Source organism: Sitophilus oryzae, unplaced genomic scaffold, assembly GCF_002938485.1.
Source record: "Sitophilus oryzae breed Bouriz unplaced genomic scaffold, Soryzae_2.0 scaffold_1384_pilon_pilon, whole genome shotgun sequence".
Taxonomy (NCBI): domain Eukaryota; kingdom Metazoa; phylum Arthropoda; class Insecta; order Coleoptera; family Curculionidae; genus Sitophilus; species Sitophilus oryzae.
In genome coordinates this window covers 77,062-96,607 of record NW_022146042.1, presented here as the reverse complement: position 1 = coordinate 96,607, position 19,546 = coordinate 77,062, and the positions used below count along the sequence as shown (strand labels likewise).

General features: G+C 32.7%; 2 protein-coding genes across 2 annotated transcripts in view; both read left to right on the top strand.

Moving 5' to 3' along the window:
* Positions 1 to 19,546, top strand: part of LOC115875371 (neuroligin-1-like) — a gene marked incomplete at its 3' end in the record, with an annotated part of 252,959 nt that overhangs the window by 156,357 nt on the left and 77,056 nt on the right. Inside the window, exon 7 of the mRNA XM_030890798.1 lies at positions 2,154 to 2,360. Within this exon, the coding sequence (XP_030746658.1) occupies positions 2,154 to 2,360 (207 nt within the window). The remainder of the gene's footprint in view (positions 1 to 2,153; positions 2,361 to 19,546) is intronic.
* LOC115875369 lies at positions 6,053 to 7,674 on the top strand. Its single transcript, XM_030890797.1, has 2 exons — positions 6,053 to 6,361; positions 6,865 to 7,674. The coding sequence occupies exon 2, from the start codon at positions 6,893 to 6,895 to the stop codon at positions 7,607 to 7,609; it is 717 nt and encodes a 238-aa protein (XP_030746657.1). The 5' UTR covers positions 6,053 to 6,361; positions 6,865 to 6,892; the 3' UTR covers positions 7,610 to 7,674.

Sequence of the window (19,546 nt, the reverse complement as noted above, 5' to 3'; positions counted from 1 at the left end):
CGGAATATCGTAAATCCTTCATTTATTTCGAATTGTCAACGTAAAATATGTTTGACTTTTCGCAGAGAGCAGAGCGGGCCAACGGGATCCGGTTACTCTCGAAAGTTTGCCCTGCGGTTTTAATAAACTTTACAAGAAGTTAAATTGAAAAATTTAGATCTTTTGAAATGGGATCCGAAACTCGAGAGCGCAATCGATAGGATTTATTACGAGACATCCTAAACCAGGCGACGTTATACTTTTTTATGCTTTTTTTTAGACAAAAATGGGTTAAAATTACTGCATTTGGTATTGTATATTGTATTAGAAGTTTGATATCAATTAAACTTTTAGTTACGTAATCCTGGGCGCGATTTTTAAATTATTATTATTATTATTAACATATTCGGCGCTAAACTGGAATTTAAATTTTGTGCTGGGAATTCAGGTGGTAGCTCTGCTGTAAAAAATGTCGGTACTAGCAAATGTTTGTTCAATGATGGTGCAGTTCATTAAACCACAAGCAAGGGATGGTTGTCAATAGTAAAATCGATAAAAAATTGAGGTATATATGAAAATAATATCAAATTATTAAGTAGTAAACCAGTCATGAGAAAATTAACCTGAACACAAACATGATCACAAATGACTCTCAAAAAAAACTTAAAGCACAATTTTTTTAATTATTACTACAACCAATAGCAGCATACAGTAAGGCACTCATTTTTTGTCAATCCGTCTGTGTGTTCGGACGCAACACTCGAACCTCGCAGGTCGACGGACGGAACTCAACTGAAACGCTCTGCAATCTGCAGATATTCGATAGATTGTAAACACTGGCAGAAAATATTTGGGAGAGTGCAACTAGGTACTCTTTTCCTTCTACTATGATAATAACCGGTAAACGGCTTTTTTGATTATATTAATTTAAGTAAAATACATGCATATAATACCGTAATATCGAAAAAAAAACGGCGTGTATGGAAATGAACATCGATGACATTCTCCATATCATTTTACAAATAAAATGACAGCAGTCTTCATTTCATAGCCATCGCTGACGCTGTTGTTTTTCGATCATACGGTATACCGGGTGCGTCTAAAGTTGTTCACCCCTGTAACTTTTTATTTCTTTAGATAAAAAAACGAGATTTGGTATGTTGGTATATGAAATAAATTAGGATTGATTGACGTATTCAATTGATTTTGGTCACTTCCTGTTTCACCGGAAATGACTACAAGTTTTGATTTTTAAATGGCACCGTCGGTATTTTTTTACTTTATTCGATAGAAAATGTCATTCTGAATAGAATGACATATCATATGTCAACTTTTGACATTCTTGCTTAATAAAAAATTATATTTTAAATACAACTTTAAAGAAAAACACTAATTCTTAATTAAAGAAACTTGGAAAAATAGATTTGGTCGTCTAATGTTTTTAGTGTCTTGTCCTAGCTAGTTAGAAAATGCTCAAATCGTATTTTTAATCATATCTCAATTTTTCAAATGGAACGAGGGTGGCTCATTAGCATATTTGGAAAAATATTTTTTTCGCAAATAATTTGATATAACACACTTGGTATTTCAAGTCAAATTTTCGTTACGAACCGCAAGTTATAATTTCAAATAAACCATATGCAAAAATGTTAAAAGTTGACATATGATATATCATTCTATTCAGAGTGTCATTTTCTATCGAATAAAGTAAAAAAAGATCGATGGTGCCATTTAAAAATCAAAAGTTGTAGTCATTACCGAAAACAATTGAGTATGCCAATCAATCCTAATTTATGTCATATACTGATATACCAAATCTCGTTTTTTATCTGAAAAAATAAAATGTTATAGGGGTGAGCCACTTTCGAGACGCACACGGTATATGGTGCCATATTATCAAGATAATATTATGGTTTTAAATGAAAATTAAGAGCACGACTGTAACCAGAAGCTTTTACATGCGCATAATAACTAGAAAAAAAGACGGCGTACAGTTGGCTTTGAAATGAACATCGATGACAATCCCCATAAAATTTTACAAATATAATGACAGCCATCTTCATTTCATAGCCATCTCTGACTCCGTTGTTTTTCCATCATACCGTAGTATAATATAATAAATAATCATTTTAAAAATTTTATAGTTTTAACAAATATATTTTTTTTTGTTTCAGAATTACTGCACAGGGTTATCCTTCTGAGCGGTTCGGGGCTGAGCCCCTGGGCCTTGCAGAGGGACCCGCTCTGGGTGAAGAGGACCGTAGCCAAATATACGGGGTGTCACGGCGACCTGTACGAGGACGATTTGGCGCCCTGCTTAAGACTGAAACCACTCAATTTTTTACTTAACGTTAAAGTAGATACGCCCAGATTTCTTCCAGGTCAGTATAAATTAAATATATTTATTCTTTAGATATCATCATCATCATTGTCATTTCCAGCATATTCAACCATTTTCAATTATGTTGTAGTCTCCCTCACATATTTTACTTTACGTTACCTCAACTCCCTAAATATTTATATGACAAATTAATTACTAATAATAGTATCCACGGTCGGACAACACGTAACCCCAGCAATTTTGTTGTACCTCAACATAGAACTTCCAAGTTTCGAGGTTCATTTAGTTATTCTGTAAAAATATTTAATGGTTTACACGAATAGTGTATTATGCAACATCATTATATGAACGAGAGATGTACTTAATTTTGTCAAGAATATAATTTTAAAATAGGTTAATTATTTCTGTTTTTAGTTTGTTCATTTTTTCCATAGCAACTGTTAAAATTTCCTTATATCTATCAAAAATAGTAGATAAAATAGTACTTTAACCGCAAGGGTAGATTAAATGATACTTTAACAGCGAGGATAGGTTAAAAACTTTATTTCTTCTCGCACGTTTTTTAATTGTTTCTATTTTTGAAAATTTTTGTATACCTTTTCATAAGTTATTCGGGATTTAAATGGAAGTAGTTTGGATATGGCGTTTGTCGCCTCAGCCTGAATATCTGTTGGTAATTTACTTATTTCGTTTTGAGCCATTTCTGGTTCCAATTCAATCAGCGATCGACACGAAAGAGAATTAAAAAATATTGACTCAAAACTGACTAAAGGGACAGCTTTATTTATTTGTCAAATTACATAGAAACCAACGCCAACCCAGCACAATATTTTTTCTACTCGTAATAAATTCCTTGAAATAATAATTTCTGAATATTTTTTAAAATGTAACTCACTATGGAAAAAAATATTGTTTTATACACGGCGATAAAATTGCATTATCGTCTCTCGAAATTAATTCACTCGCGATTTCATCCCTCGTCCGTTTTCGGTCAACGATAAAATAACATTTTATCGTCTTGTATAAAAAATAACTATTAGTATCATCCATTACTAAATAAATCTAGTTATTATCTAATCTACTTATGACTTGCCTGAAAAGACTTAGGCTTCAAACCAGTTGTTAAGTTTATACCTAACAGTGTGGTTAGATGGAGTAGCAATATGCTAGATCTCGCCGCATCTTAAGTTATCATAAAATGTTCTCGAATAGTTGCACTCAAATATTTTTAAATAATTTTTTTATTGTTTGTATTTTTTTGCTTTCGACGACGGAAAGAGATAAATTTTCCGAAACGTTAAGCATTTTTTGTTCGTTAGGCAAATTTGTTTATCACTAAACCTAACTGCTTACAATGGAAAATAAATTTCTTGCAGTTTTTAGGTATATAATAAAATTATATGAGCTTCTTGCCTTGAACTGCTAATATAGAAATTAATTCCACGCTGTGTTCAACATAATGTGGATCAACCTGCTCTCACTACCGGTTTCGGGGCCCTACCTCATTATCAGGTAAGCTTGGGTCGTTTCCACAATATGTCGAGCACAGCGCATAGTATATAAACACGACTTGTCGTAAAGTAGCGGTAAGATATTAAGTTCCGCATCGCGAGATAGCGGCCTGCGTGCAATGGTAGTACTTTCGTACCACCGAGGCACAACTATCGATATTAAATAAAGGCTTTTTTCGGCTAGCCCAAATAATATAATGGAAAATAAATTTCTTGCAGTTTTTAGGTATATAATAAAATTATATAAGAGTTTCTTGCCTTGAACTGCTAATATAGAAATTAATTCCACGCTGTGTTCGACATAATGTGGATCAACCTGCTTTCACTACCGGTTTCGGGCCCCCATCAGGTGAGCTTGGGTCGTTTCCACAATAACATAATAATAGTCTCCGTTTGGAATTAACGCAGAAGTGTTTACAAAAAATAACTATTTTATTTTGTAGATTTTCTTGCAGTGGCGAAATACCCATATAGGATTTTTTGGAGATGTAAATCCGCCACGTTTTTAGCGTCTGTGTATATATTGACTAGAGTTTCTATATTATAAGGCCTTTCTATACCTTGTTTTGCTTGGGCTTCTATTATTACCTTAAGATATATCGAGTCGAAAGCCTTCTCGAAGTCTGTAATGTTTGAATTATGATGGAATACATGGGAATACCAATCAATGATCAAAAAGTCAAGTTAGTAACTTTGTTGTTGCTAATTTTATAATTAATTTCTTAAAAGAACCTATAAAAACGGTAGTATATATATATATATATATATATATATATATATATATATATATATATATATATATATATATATATATATATATATATATATATATATATATATATATATATATATATATATATATATATATATATATATATATATATATATATATATATATATATATATATATATATATATATATATATGGGATCCATTTCATTATATTCTTTGGTAGCCTTTCTTCTCCCATTCTGTTTACATGCCCATACCAGATTAATTGTTTTTTTGGATTTCTTCTATGTTGGTTATCTCTTTCTTCGTTATTCTTCTTGTTTCTTCATTTCGCACTTTTTCCAATTTTGATTTTCTTGCCGATCTTCTGAAGAAGTCCATTTCAGTTGCTAAAAGCTTTCCTTCCATAGACTTGCTCATCTGCCATACTTCAGCGCCATAAGTAAGTGTGCTCTTAACCATAGTGTCATATATGCGGGTTTTTGTTGTGGTATCTATATTTTTTTGCCAAAGAATAGAATTTAGTGCCCCTGTAATGTTTCTGGCTTTGTTGATTCTATTATTGATGGTTTTGTCGCTTTTTCCATTATTATGTATGTTAGTACCTAGGTATGTGAATTCTGTACATGATTTTATTTTGTTTCCGTTTTCCATTTCTAGGTCTTGTCCTTTGTTGCCCACGCATAGATATTCTGTCTTTTTAAAATTTATTTGTAAACCCCATCTATCATACTCCTCATTTAATTTTCTAAACATAACTAAACTAACTAAAAACGGTAGTAATATAATATATATGGAACCAGCATTTTCTATATACATCACCTGAATCCAGACTCTACTAAACCCTAATAATATGAAAAACCGGTCGTCGAGAGTCCCGAAAATGGAGAAAAGGTCACAAGGACGAATTTAAAATGATCCACTGGAAAGGATCGCTTGTGGGATTAAGACATGTGTAAAAATACGTCGTAATGCGAGGGAAGGGCCCGCCCTTTGCACTGCCTCGACGATCGCCATTTATTTCTAGATAACTGTTCGAAATCGTCCTGATTTTATAGTAACAAAAAGGACAGAATTTAGAGGTGTCTTTATGGACTTGGAAGGTTATAAAAAAGTGTAAGTTGTCAGTAATATAAAAGAGTTAACATAAAAGAAAAATAGTTTTGTTTATACAGGGTATCAAAGAAATAGTCTAGAGATGTAGCGCAAAAATAAGAAATTATTTTCGGCTGCTACAAGTTCTCATTTAAGTATTTTTTTAATATTATCGCCGTGATTTTAGATTACGATCTAAACAATTTCAAATACTAGTTTTAATAAAAATAATATAGCAGTTTTTCTGCCACAGCAATTCAAGAAACCCTCAGCATCCTAATAAAATACATTCTACACTAATTTTTCTCGCACTTTTTGACATTTTCCTATTCAAACACGACCCCTAAGCTAAATCTAGCTGTTTTTCTTGTTATATCGCTGTTCCGGTAGAATAGTGACCGAACTGCAAAATTTTAAAAAATTTAGTTAACTTCATCATTCACTTTTAAAATGTTCAATATATATGGTAAAATAATGACGAAACTGTACTACCACTCGTTACCGCTAGATGGCAGTTGCGTCGTCTTCAAATTCCACATGTTCCTAGGCGGTCGTTGAAAAAATAATGACATATTGCTCAGTCGCGTCTGGAAATTGGGACAGAACTGTATTTGTTCGCGAGAAAAACGCCGTAAGTGTAGTTTGTGTTAGTGGCGACAAAAACTTTTGACATTTTTTGGCAAAAGTTTGGTGAAATAAAGACGTAAGTGTATTCTATGTCAATATTATTTCGAAATTTTGTTCGTTTCATTTAAAGAAATTATGAAAATAAGACGTAAGTGTACTTTCTGTCATTCTTGACCCAAAAAGTTTAGGTTTTACTTAACTTATTGGTCCATTACGTTATTGTTGTCCCGAAATGTACCTTTTCTTTTTGGTAATTACGTTATTGTTGTCCCGAAACGTACATTTTCTTTTGGTAAAAGTGTTTAAGTAGAAATATTAGCATTGCTGTCTTGAATGACAAATTTTGACTTTTTGTTTAGACAGCTGGCTACCTGATATTTCCATATATTTAAATAATAGGAAAATGGTTAATTTTGAAAAATAATCAGTTCAAATATGGTAATGTTTGGAAGTTCAGCATTATTAGTAAAAAAATCTATATTATACACGAGAAAGCCGTTATGGAACCCGCACCGGTCCCTAAAGACTTACTTTTTACCTTAAATACATAATAATAATATACTATTATTTATATTACAGAGGTACCAAAAAGTTTTTCGGGAGAAAAATGAGCTCGAGAACGGCCAAAATATTGAAGCTTGCTATTGCTACAGATTTAAACGGGAACCAAAAAGACCCCATTGATAATGACGATACTGGAAGTGGCAGTTCTTTAACCGTAGGACTTGCGGAATCAGGGCCGTTGGTTCCTCCTGTTTTGGATACAGTTTTAATTAAGAGCGGGGATAAGGGTGATCCTAAAATTGACGTTGGTTCGACAATAAAATCAGTTTCTCCAGAACCATTAATTTCTGCAGATTTGGTTACGGAAACGCAGCTAACCAAGCCAGACAAATATATTGTTGAAAGCAGAAACTCAACCAGCATAAATTTAAGAAGAATTCCTAGGTTGACCTATAATGACCCGGCTGATGCAAGAGAGCATAACGATTTTTCTTCTGGTTCTAGTGACAATTTTTCTCCAGGAAGTGAAGATTTATCAAGCGACTCGTCTGAGCATATGCCTGGTACTTCTAATCAGAATGCTGTTTTTCGCCAAAGAACGTTTAATAGTTCAGAAACTACTGAAAATAATGGAAAACCCGCATCTCCTAAAAAGGGCAAGAAAAGAAGCCGCAACCCTGATAATTGGATAAGAGAAAAAGCTAAAAGGCTAAGAAATTGTGGTCAAAGCTACACATCAAAATCGGAGAAAATTATTGGTGAAAAAAGATGGGACCGCCGTGCAAAGAAAAATGTATTTTATCATGCTCAAAAAAATTAATGAGAATTTTAGAAACGAAATGTTTAAGGAATACTGGGCATTCTCTTCTCTACAAAGACAGCGCGATTTTTGGCTGCCCATATTGAAAAACTGGATCTAAAGTACAGACGCATTTCAGCTGCGAAACCCAGAAATCCCAATTGTTCCTTTTACATTTCTAAAGAAGGACACAGAATTCGTGTATGCAAGACATTCTTAATTAATACTCTCGGTATAAATGAAAGAACAATCAGAACGGTTATAAAGTCTAAGGCAAGGGGTACTGGAATAGTACCAACTGATAACAGAGGCAAGCATCAAAATCACAAAAAGATTGATGAAGAAATATTGAAGTCCGTACGTGACCACATTAATTCAGTTCCTCGTATTGAGAGTCACTATGTCAGAAAAGATACAAAAAGGGAATTTATTGACGGTGGCCTCTCTGTAGCCGAGTTATACCGAAATTATTCAACACAGAGGTCTTCCATCAATAAGATTGCAGCAAGTTACGATAAATACTCTCTTGAATATTCAATAAAGAGTTCAATATAGGTTTCTTTTTGCCAAAGAAAGACCAGTGCGACGTTTGCGAAGCCTATAAAAACTCCCAGGAAGAGGAAAAAGAAAACCTTGAGATTAATTACCAAAGCCATCTAGAAGAAAAAGAATTAAGTCGAAGTGAAAAACAAAATGATAAAGAGAAAGCCAAAAATAATGAATGTGTGCTTGCAGTTTATGACTTGCAGGCGGTGCTACCAATACCCACTGGACAGTCATCAGCTTTTTTACAAATCCCGTATCAACTGCTATAATTTTACAGTAAGCAGAATGGGTATATTCTACCCATTTTTAAAAATTCCATTAAACAAAAATGCCAGATTTCTTATTATTTTTATTGTTTTAGATAACAGAAATAGGAAATGACAAATCTTTGTGCTTTTTTTGGCATGAAGATCTGGGTAATAGAGGAGTAACAGAAATTGCTTCATGTGTTTTCCTGTATCTTGAAGAGCTATCACTAACTAACCCAGGTGCCGACGTGGTTTTTTACTCGGATAATTGTGGCGCCCAGCAGAAAAACAGGTATCTATGTAAAATAAAAAAAACGTATACAAAAATATTAGAGATATCTATTTTACAGATACATGATAGCTACATACCTCTACGCTGTTCAGTGCTTAGAAATAAATTCTATTACCCACAAATACTTAATTCGTGGCCATACTCAAAATGAAGGCGATGCGATTCACAGCGGAATTGAGAAGTCGGTGACTAAAATTAAAAGATCTGGTCCAATTTACGTTCCAGAGCAGTATATCTCCGCAATTCGATCTGCGAAGAAGAATGGTAATCCACTGGAGGTAAAAGAAATGAATTTTGACAGCTTCTTGGATATAAAATTTATCCATGATGAAATGGCGCTTACTTTAACAAAAAATGTAGACGGGAATGATTTTAAAATAAGTGACGTAAAGTTACTGAAAGACTGAAAAAGGGAACGCTTTTTTAAGTACAAGACAAGTTACAAGCAAGTGGAATGGAATTGTGTAGGGTATAAGTCTAAAAAACGACGCATTTCTGAGGTAAAACCATTCAATGAGATCCACAGAAAGCCAGCATATACAAAAAAAAATTTCAGTTGCTGATAATAAAAAGAAAGACCTAAAAAGTTTAATTGATAGTAAAATAATCCCTGGGTTTTATAAACCTTTCTTTGAATTTATTTTAAATTAATGTTTTATAACTTTAGAATAATATTAGTATAGTTAAATAGCAGTTAGTATTTTATAGTTCCTATCGGTTCCTAAAAATGTTTAGTTAGCCATTTTAAGTTAAGCAACTTCAAACTTTCGTCGGTGAAGAAGTTGTTTTATAAGAGTTTTGTTTGTTTATTTTTTATAAATACTTTGACGATTGTTAAATTTGATAATAAATTGTTTAACACAACTGTCGAATTTTGTTCTATCAATATTGGGGAAATAATGACATAACTTCAAAATTAAGGGTGTATTTTACAAATATAATAATTGTGTTAAATACTGTTTAAAGTGATCTATATTTAAGTTACTAATACGATGTTTCCAAAGTCATAACTATGAATGCAAAGTTTTGGGAACAAATAACAAAGTTCCATTTTCGTTTTTTGCTTCCCCTGAGAATTTATACTTTTTGCAGTTCGGTCACTATTCTGCCGGAGCAGCGATATGCTCGAGCACACGGGGTCTGAAGGGGGTTCTGACGACGTGGCGAGTTTTTTTCCGGCAAAGTATACTTTACGGATATGAAGACTTATGACGATGATATGAAGGTGACAATGAATAATGACGACATTGTTACAGCGTCGAAGGAAGGCGTAGCACCATTTCCACTTTTCGAGCTTATTAAGACAATATTTTATAGAAATAGTCTCATATACCATGTGATCGAATAAAAAGGGCACTGTTTTAGGCGTAGAAATGATATTATACTTTAAAACAGCCTCTACACTATCTCCGAAATGTTTTACGAAATATTACATTTATATATAAACACGTGTTCAAATATTAGCACACGACAGTTTGCAAAACGCCAATTTCAGATCGAGTTTTCCGTGTGTCACATTGCATTTTCTAGACTAGTCGTAGAAATAAGTCCTTTGCCTCGGGTACAGATACCGCCACGTTTTGGAAATCGCTCAAAACGAAACAAAATTGAACGAGGCAACAAGGAACGCCAAAAAAATCTCCCCACGCCCTCCTCACGAGTAGTTTTCAGGCGCTTTTAAGAATCGAAAGTAGGTCGAGGCAAACCGAAGTGGATCGAGACAACTGGAAATAAACCGAAATGCGACAAAGTTGGGCGACGAAACGCGACCTTAACCTGCTTCGAAGAGTTCTCCGCATAGTGTAGAGGCTGTTTAAGGTTTACTGCTTTCAACTAAACCTTTTTTACACATCGTTTAAGGTGACAGATTATGTTCGAATTGCAAAAAAATTAAAAGAATCGTTGCTCTTGTTTAGCAATTTACAGTCTTAAGATGCCTCCAGATTATTCAAAAAAAGAGAGATTAAGACATTAAACCATGCTAAAAATGGCATATTATGATATGTCATTCTGTTCAGAATATTATTTTCTATCAAATACAGTAAAAATATACCGAAAATATATCACTTAAAAATCAAATGTTGTAGTCTTTCCGGTGAAACAGGAAGTGACCGAAACTAATTAAATACGTCAGTCAGTCCTGATTTATGTCATATACATTCATACAATACCAACTCCTTTATTTTATCTGAAAGAAAAATTGAGAGAGAATTTGATATAATAGTTTTAGATTAACCATTCTGAATCAAGAATATAAAAATGGATTTGCTATGACTGCTATTTTTTTTAAGTTTAACCATGAATGCTAAATATTTTTTTATATATTAATTTTATAAAATATGAAGGGCTAATTAATTTATGAGGAACGGTCAGTGATATATAAAGATAAATGATGATTGATATTTTTATTTAATGTAGAAAATTACGGAGCCAAAAATAATGAAACGTTTTTTAATACAAGGCGACAGTTTTGGGATCCGTACAGAACCCTTTTTTTTCAGAGAAATGACTTGAATTGACCCCGAAAAATAATATTTATACAGGGTAAGTCTTAAATTTGTGTAAATATTTTCAGGGCTGGTAGATCTCGATAAAAGAAACATATTTATTACCGTTTTTTAAATAAGTCCAAAATACCCGAGTTATATTACTTTGAAAATAAAAAAAAAATATTTTTTGCTTAAATTTTTAGAACTACTGGATTTGTTCTGGGTTTTAATTTTTCTGAATTTTAGTAACTCGCATTTTCATTGGTGCACATAGTGCAGACACTGTTTTTTGAAAATATAAATTTTCTAAAAAAAATCGTACAGGACCTAGAAAAAAACTTAAGAGGCATGTTTTTTAAAAGAAAACTCTTCAGACATTTTTCCTTTTTCACTGAACTGTATTATATCAGAATCAAGCGGCTGGAATCGAATAAGTGCCATATCCAAATTTAAACGGGAGATTTTCCAGGGAAATTTCTCTCACCGTGACAGACAGGGTTTAAATTAAAATGCGTCAATCAATTGCCGACGTTTTCCAAAGAAACAAAAATGTTTTGTGTGTTAGAGAGAGTGAGGGAGAGATGGAAATATTAAAGAGGTTTGAAATGAGAAAAATGTGAACGTGTTTGTGCCATGAAAAAAATGGAAACTCAATTAGTTTGATAAAAAGAAAACTAAATTGGTTTGTAATGAATAATTTATGGAGCTTTCAAGAATAAAAATGGGGAATATAATTGAAAAATTATAATTATTAATTGTTCGTTGGAGGATGGTTTAAAAAAAATGTTTTGTGTTTATTATTGATGTCGCTAAAAGAACCCTTGTACAACATTTCGTACTGCTAGATGTAATAGTAACAAATTTTCATACATAAAACTTTTATACCCAATTTTACACCTTAAGAGGACATGTGTTCTAAAATAGTTCTGTCTAACTAACCCAAGTAGCATTTTTAGATACAAAATCTCTGCTGAGAAACATTGCGAAACAGTTTCGTAACATAAATCACTTTTTGTTTCGAAACATTTTACCAAAATATGGTTTCGCTACTTTTTCGAAACTTTTATGAAACAGATGTGACTCACATTTACAGATTTCGTACCCGTTTTCTGCCTGAAAAGTTTCCATAATTTAGTTGATATTCTGTCAAATATGAGAACATAACCTTACTTTATTGTTTGGATTTTGTTCGGCAGATTTTGCATTTAAGCATTCTTCAAGTTTTTATAGTACTATAATTAACAAAGCAGAAGGAAAGAGATATAGTATGTACAAATACAGATATTTTCATATGCGATTTTAAAATTATTTATTATACGCATTACAGAGATGATTTGTTTTAGGAATAACTGTAATAACAGCCACTACCTATACCCAACAGGAGACCAAATAAAAATGTTACCAGCAAACGTTTTTTTTTCTCCTTTTCCACAATGAAATACATGTTTTTATGTTTTAATAGTGTTATAATAAGTAGTAAAATGTTCTAATTATCTTGACCAGAAATTTTGATTGGCGTTGTTGACAGGAGACTAGGTCGAAGTTTCTACACAGATAGCGTTAAATCGAAACATTTTGGAAACAAGGTATCCATTTATTGTCGATTCATTATTGAAACACGAATTTCTCTTTTTTTAGATACAAATATGATTTAATAGAGATTATTTTTGTTCGACTCCATGTCAATTTTACAAATAATGAATTAAAATTTCGCCATGTTGGCTAGTGATAGCGTTTTTAACTAAAAATATATGTTTTTATCGGCTGTTTTTTACTACAGAACGCATTTTACTTACATTGATTTGTATATTTATATTTTAAGAACCATGATATAGAAATAAAAACAAAAATCTATATTTCAAACAAAAATATTTTGTAGCAACAAATTATGATATATATAAAAAGGGCATTAAAAATATGAAACTAAACCTTTGTGCCAAATTTTAAGTATCTACATCGGTAACAAAAACTTCATTTTTTTATAGCCAATCTCTCAAATATAGGTAATTTAACCTTATGAAAATAATTTAAAATAAATTTACTATTGCAACCTTTTCCTATTAATACATATATAATATAATAAACAACTACAAATTACAAAATTAAGCTGCACATAATATCTACCTGTTTGCCCCTTATTTAGGTATTAAATTTCAAAAGTATGCTGTTATATCACGGTAGAGTAACAGCTTTGACGGATATTATAATATGAACTACCAGGCTTTTCACCGTAATCCTTGCTATATTAGTTCTTGGTTTATTGTAAAAGATCTAATAATAACTATGTACACAAAAACTTGGAACATGGTTTTAGTAAATACATTATTTAAAACAAGTGTTTTTAAGGTGCTTCAATAAAATTAGGGTTTTAATGTGTTTTCATAATTTGTACTTTTATGAAACACATTTTGTTATAAAATTTCTTTATAACGCCAAAAACGTATTTTATAGTCTATTTTTAATACAGAACAAGAATATTCTACTTATTTTAAGTGCGTAGTACGTGAAATGTCCTTTAAAAATTTTACTACAAATGGTATTTTTTTATTACTGAGTTATCAACGCGATATTTCTTAAGCTGTGTTCCTATAGCCAGAACAATACTAGACGAAATTTTTGGTCAACTAGACTAGACCAACAAAGGATTAAGAATAGATGGAGAATATATTAATCATTTAAGATTCGCTGATGACATAGTCCTAATTGCCAATAGTCCTGAAGAACTATAAACACAAATTATTCGTTATACCACTTTTTACCTATCTCTTCGTTTTTACCTAAGTTTTCGTTCGTAGAAAATGCATTTTCTTATAATTTAGACCTAATTTATCAACTTACCCATGGAATATTGACATATTAGATTATGTTTAAAGATGTAACAAATTTTTAAAGAATATAGATACTAATATTGTCGATATAGTTCGTTTATTTCATTAAAAAACTAAAAAACTGTTCAAATATTTGTTAAAGAGGACCAATTAATATGATTCCAGTTTTCAAACTACATTAATTAACTGTTTGCGTTGATTAATAATAATTGCTGCAAATAATAAAAAACTTAATTTTGTGTGTATTAGATAGTGTAGTAAAAAGTAACACGTTAAAAAATTTTTATAAAAAAAACTCTTTTATAAAGATTTAGATAGTTTACTTTTTGTATACAAATAAGCTAGAAATATTATTGTTTTTAGCACCTGTACATTTTGTAAATTTTTTTGCTTTAAAAATCTAAAATGTCAATATTCCATGGGTATATTGATAAATGAGGTTTAAATTATAAGAAAATGCAAAGGGATAGGTAAAAAATTGTGTAATACAATTTGATAGACAATTAAATTATGCATCTGATTCTTCTAAAACATACAGGGTGTTAATAAATATACAGTATTAAAATATACATTGTACCATTTAAATTAAATAAGTTATTGCCGTTTAAAGCTAGAAGTTATTTAAAATAAATCTTTAGACACTCTGTATGAAGTAGTATTATTTTTATTATTGCAACACAATAACTGATTATTAAATAAACTTCAGTAAATATTTAGTATTAAAAACTTTCATACCCTTGGAGAAGAAGCCTTAAAATTTTTACTGCAATTTCACAAATTTAAATATTTCAAAAACGGTAAGATTTAAATGTGATAACCCTTAATCAAATTTACCTTTATTTTAATCGTAGAATCTAAAAATGTAATAATATAGAGGGTGTTTCGTTTAAAAAATACAGCTTTAATATTTTTTATATATTTGGGACACTCTCTATTTTGTAAAAATAATTTTGAATTGTAGCTTTAATAGTTCTTCAAGGAACCCAAAACTTACAATTTGTAAAAATCTAATCGTTTAGCTACAAAAATACTTCGTGTCGTATGTGTTCAACAACCCTGTATATTTTACAGCTTCAAGCATCGAACAAAACGTATTTAATAAAAATAGCTCTATAATACAGTTACTGCCTACAGAACTAACTTTCTTAAATGTATAACTGAATTTTATTTGTTTAACTGTATTGAAAATTATTTGATATTTTTATCTGTTCCAGGATTCGCCCCTTCATCGACGGTACCATCCTGGTCAACCCCACCTCGCCGCCGCCCACCGCCAGCTCCTCAACCATAGCCACCTCCGCCGGCTACGAGCTGGCCGACTTCCCGACCGGAACCTCCTCTTCGGCCTCACCAGCACCGAGTCGTACCTCGACCTAAACGCGCAAGACCTCGAGTTCGGCCTCAACGAAACCAAACGCGACCGCATACTAAGGACGTACGTTCGAAACTCTTACTATTTTCACTTGAACGAGATCTTTTCCACGCTGAAGAACGAGTACACTGACTGGGAGAGGCCCAGTCAGAACCCGCTCAGTGTGAGGGACGCCACGTTGGACGTGTTGAGTGACGGACATACTGTGGCGCCGTTGGTGCGGGTGGGATACTTGCACTCGTTGGGGAAAGGCAAGACGTTTTTTCTGCATTTTCAACATCACGCAGGAGAAAGGGATACTCCAATGGTAAGGTTTTTCCTGATAATAAGTGCGGTAATAATATTCTTTGCCAAGCAGAACATAGAATTACGATGAGTTTTTAATTGTCTAGAACACACCAATCTGCCTAAATTTATTATGAAAACCTCTCTCTGATGTTATAACGACTCCTAGCTTTTTATGAAGCTTATTATTTGAATGGCGCAGTCAGTAGGATAATACAGCTATTTATGTAACAAGTTGCGAAATTAATGTGTTTTAAGCACGGGACGCAAAATTGTCATGGACAATGCGTCGAGTGCTTAAGACACTCTTTTCGCAACGAATTTCATACAAGACTTTTTGTGAAAGCGGATAATTTGAGATTTTCATGCTATTATCATTATTTATTTTTAAACATTTTTTAAAATGTTCTGGTAATCGGTTTCTAAAGCATTGTTTATGCATTGTTTAATGACAAAGTTCTGTCAGGTTCAAACGTCGCCGTATTTGCTACAAAGTTTTGTGAAAAAATGAGCGATAATGACGAGTCTTTGGATATTCAACAAGCTGCTGAAACTGCGCTATCCACGTTAGTGTCCGAGAAGTCGAAAAACTTATACAGGACCACCTACAACAACTTTGAAATCTGGGTCAAAGAAAAACATGTTGAGAATTTCACAGAAAAGGTATTGTTAGCCTATTTGCTGAAGTTATCCACTACCTTAAAGCCGTCAACTCTGTGTAGTAAATATTCGATGCTCCGAATCATGATTTACCTAAACAGAAACGTAGATATTAGCAAGTCCACAAACCTTATTGCATTTTTAAAAAGAAAGAAATTTACTTATTCCGACTCTTACAACTTGCACTTCTCTTAAAGACGAAAAGTTGGATCCCTCTTGTATTCACTTCAATAATTTAAATAATTGTACCTTTAAGATTTATAATAAATAAATATTTTCATTGTTTCTAACGTTTCATTTTTACTTTTAGGCACTAGTGCCTAAAAAAGTGTCACTTTTAGATACTAGTGCCTAAAAGAATGTAATTTCGAATCTGAAATAAATATCAAAAACTGTCAATTTCGAAACACTTTCACAAAAAGTCAGTTTTTGTTATATAAACCGCACTTATATAAGAAAAATTGATAACATATAAATATATTATCAATTCAGCTTGCCATAATATTCTTTGGCAAGCTAAACATAGAATTACATCTCAACACACCAATCTGCCAAAATTTATTATGAAAACCTCTCTCCACTGATATTCTAACGACTCCTAGCTTTCTATGAAGCTTATTATTTGAATGGCGCAGTCAGTAGACTGGAATGCGAAAAAAGCGTACACAAAGCAATGAGTAAAAGAAAACGGTCAACAGAGGATTGTACGAATAGAACAGGCTCGAAATAGAGTGTCGAACAATTTAGAAATTTTTTTTTCAAAAAACAAAACATTGACTGCTTTTGATTTTCTTCACCTAACTTGCGTTATTTTTTCAAATAATATATTAAAGGGTAGTCTCTAATAAAAAGATCTATAAGATACTTTGTAGAGATGTAGATTGTATGGGAAAGGGGTATAGGAGCTTACAGATCTATTGTGCCCCCATTTCTTGAGTTATAATGCATCATGTAACAGTCAAATTTCCTCGCAACGACCTCTCTGTGCTAGCTAATAAATTATCGCAAATAACTATTATTTTTGCATCATGTTCACTATAATTTTATTGTTAAATATTATTTTATTTAAATTTTACAATTATGCAACCCGATATACACCGCGCTGCAGCTGCACATTATTGTCACTGATGCCGACCAGCAGTAGGCTTTTTGTCCATCTCTCTATATCTTTGGTCATTACCTCTGTCGCTTGTCACTCTCAGATCAAATCAGATGTTTTTGGATTTATTTATCCTTTGTTTTGGTTATTGAAATTTTATAATTATCAGATAAAATTGCGTAGTTAAATTGGTTATTTTTGATGTGGATCGCAGTGTGCAATTCGTTCATTTAATTGTGGGAATTTCTGAGTTTAGTTCGTTCATTGACCGGATATGGAATATGGCTGAGGAGAAAATATTCTAGAACATCATTTTTTATTTATGCCTTTTTGTGAGTTGGACTAGTCAAGTTCTCTATCTATATCCTGGGGGGAGATTTCCGGTTGAAATCTGATTTTGTGAAGGAAATCGAATCCTTGCATCACTTCTTGTGTGCTCCCCGACCGAGAATATCGTCATGAAGAACTGGCTGCCGTTTCGTGAAGCATTCCCTGTTGGTGAATAGCAGGTCTTCGTAAAGAAGGATTAAGGCTTCCGAAACACATTTGGTCAGAAACGTGGTTGGATTTTGTTGAGTTTACATGGACCACCGACCAATTTCCGTAAGGGATTAAATAGCCAAATTTTTCCGACCGATATCCCGATTCCACGTGCCCAAGAAGTCCCCGAATAGTTCCAAGGTATGCTATAATTCTTCTGCCTATTCTAAGTCAATGCTCAACTGATTTTTGTTCATATTGCTGTCTGGTTTTCGACTTTTCCACGCCCACGTGGTGTAGAAAGATTAGTTGAGTGTTATCTTTCTTAAGTCTTATTGGGTTGTTCGTAATTGTAGAGCAAGAAGACCGATCCAGACCGTAGTACAGAACAGTCCAGAATCCAATCCGTTCCTGTTGTCCGTGTAGAGGTACCCGTTGGACATCATAAACCCTCGTTGAGGTAAATTTCTTTATTAACTCCTACACGTTGTGCTAGTCCTTGTTCTATAATTGAGGCTCTTTTCTAAGACAACCAATATTATTTAGGGTTTTTATGTTTACCATTTGAAACCTCAACAACTTGCCTCTCATCTGTACGTCTGCTGACATCCGTGGGCTCCAGTGACAGTACACCGAGCTGCTGTGCACCGCCGTAGCCACCCTGTAGCTATACACTGTAGCTCAGCCGGAGGAAGTTTTTAAGTACAATCGAATAGAGTAAGACTGTACAATTTTAGTTTAGATTTAGTTTGATATTTGTAATCCACACAGGATATTGTACTTGGTAGTTACACTCAACAGTTCGAGGTTAGTGTTGAAGTCTACTTAATAGTAACACCTTTTATGCCGAGTTCATAGTATAATCTCGTGGCGCCCTTTTAATAATATCTTTGAACCCCGACCACCCAGCTGTTAAAATTAAAAAGCTAGTGGCCTCTATGCAACTCATCCTAATTAAGTAAACTTGTGTTTTATTGAACTTCAAATTAGAAAGGGCGTGTCAATCATACAGTTTGAGGGCTATGACAATATTCAAAATGTCACGGGGCAATACCTTAGTAGATTGAAGCTTAGAAACAATGGCGAATGCAGTTTCTGTAGACAAAATGGAGAAACACCAGAGCAACGGAGATAGAGAACTATCCTCTGTAAAACCGTTACAGATACTGTTGTCAAGTCAGTGTGCTGTTGTCAAAGGCCCGAAGGAGATATAATAGATTTGTGAGATCTCGGTGATTAACTTCCCAACTCATATACAATTTGCAATCTACAGCCTCATAACTTAAATTAACATAAAACTGCTAGTATTTACCCAAAAAACCCCTATTTTGCTTCATGAATATATCCTTATAATAAAATACACGCTCCTAGTTGGTCGTTTGACTACTTTATTAAAAGTCCTTCTTTAATCAAAAAACTCGATCGAAAAAGTTAAAAATGACGCGCGGCAACTTGCATTTAAGCATTCTTCAAGTTTTTATAGTACTATAATTAACAAAGCAGAAGGAAAGAGATATAGTATGTACAAATACAGATATTTTCATATGCGATTTTAAAATTATTTATTATACGCATTACAGAGATGATTTGTTTTAGGAATAAATGTAATAACAGCCACTACCCATACCCAACAGGAGACCAAATAAAAATGTTACCAGC

Excerpts from the sequence above, each read along its gene's own strand:
- LOC115875369 (XM_030890797.1), top strand. The coding sequence starts at position 6,893 with ATGAGCTCGAGAACGGCCAAAATATTGAAGCTTGCTATTGCTACAGAT.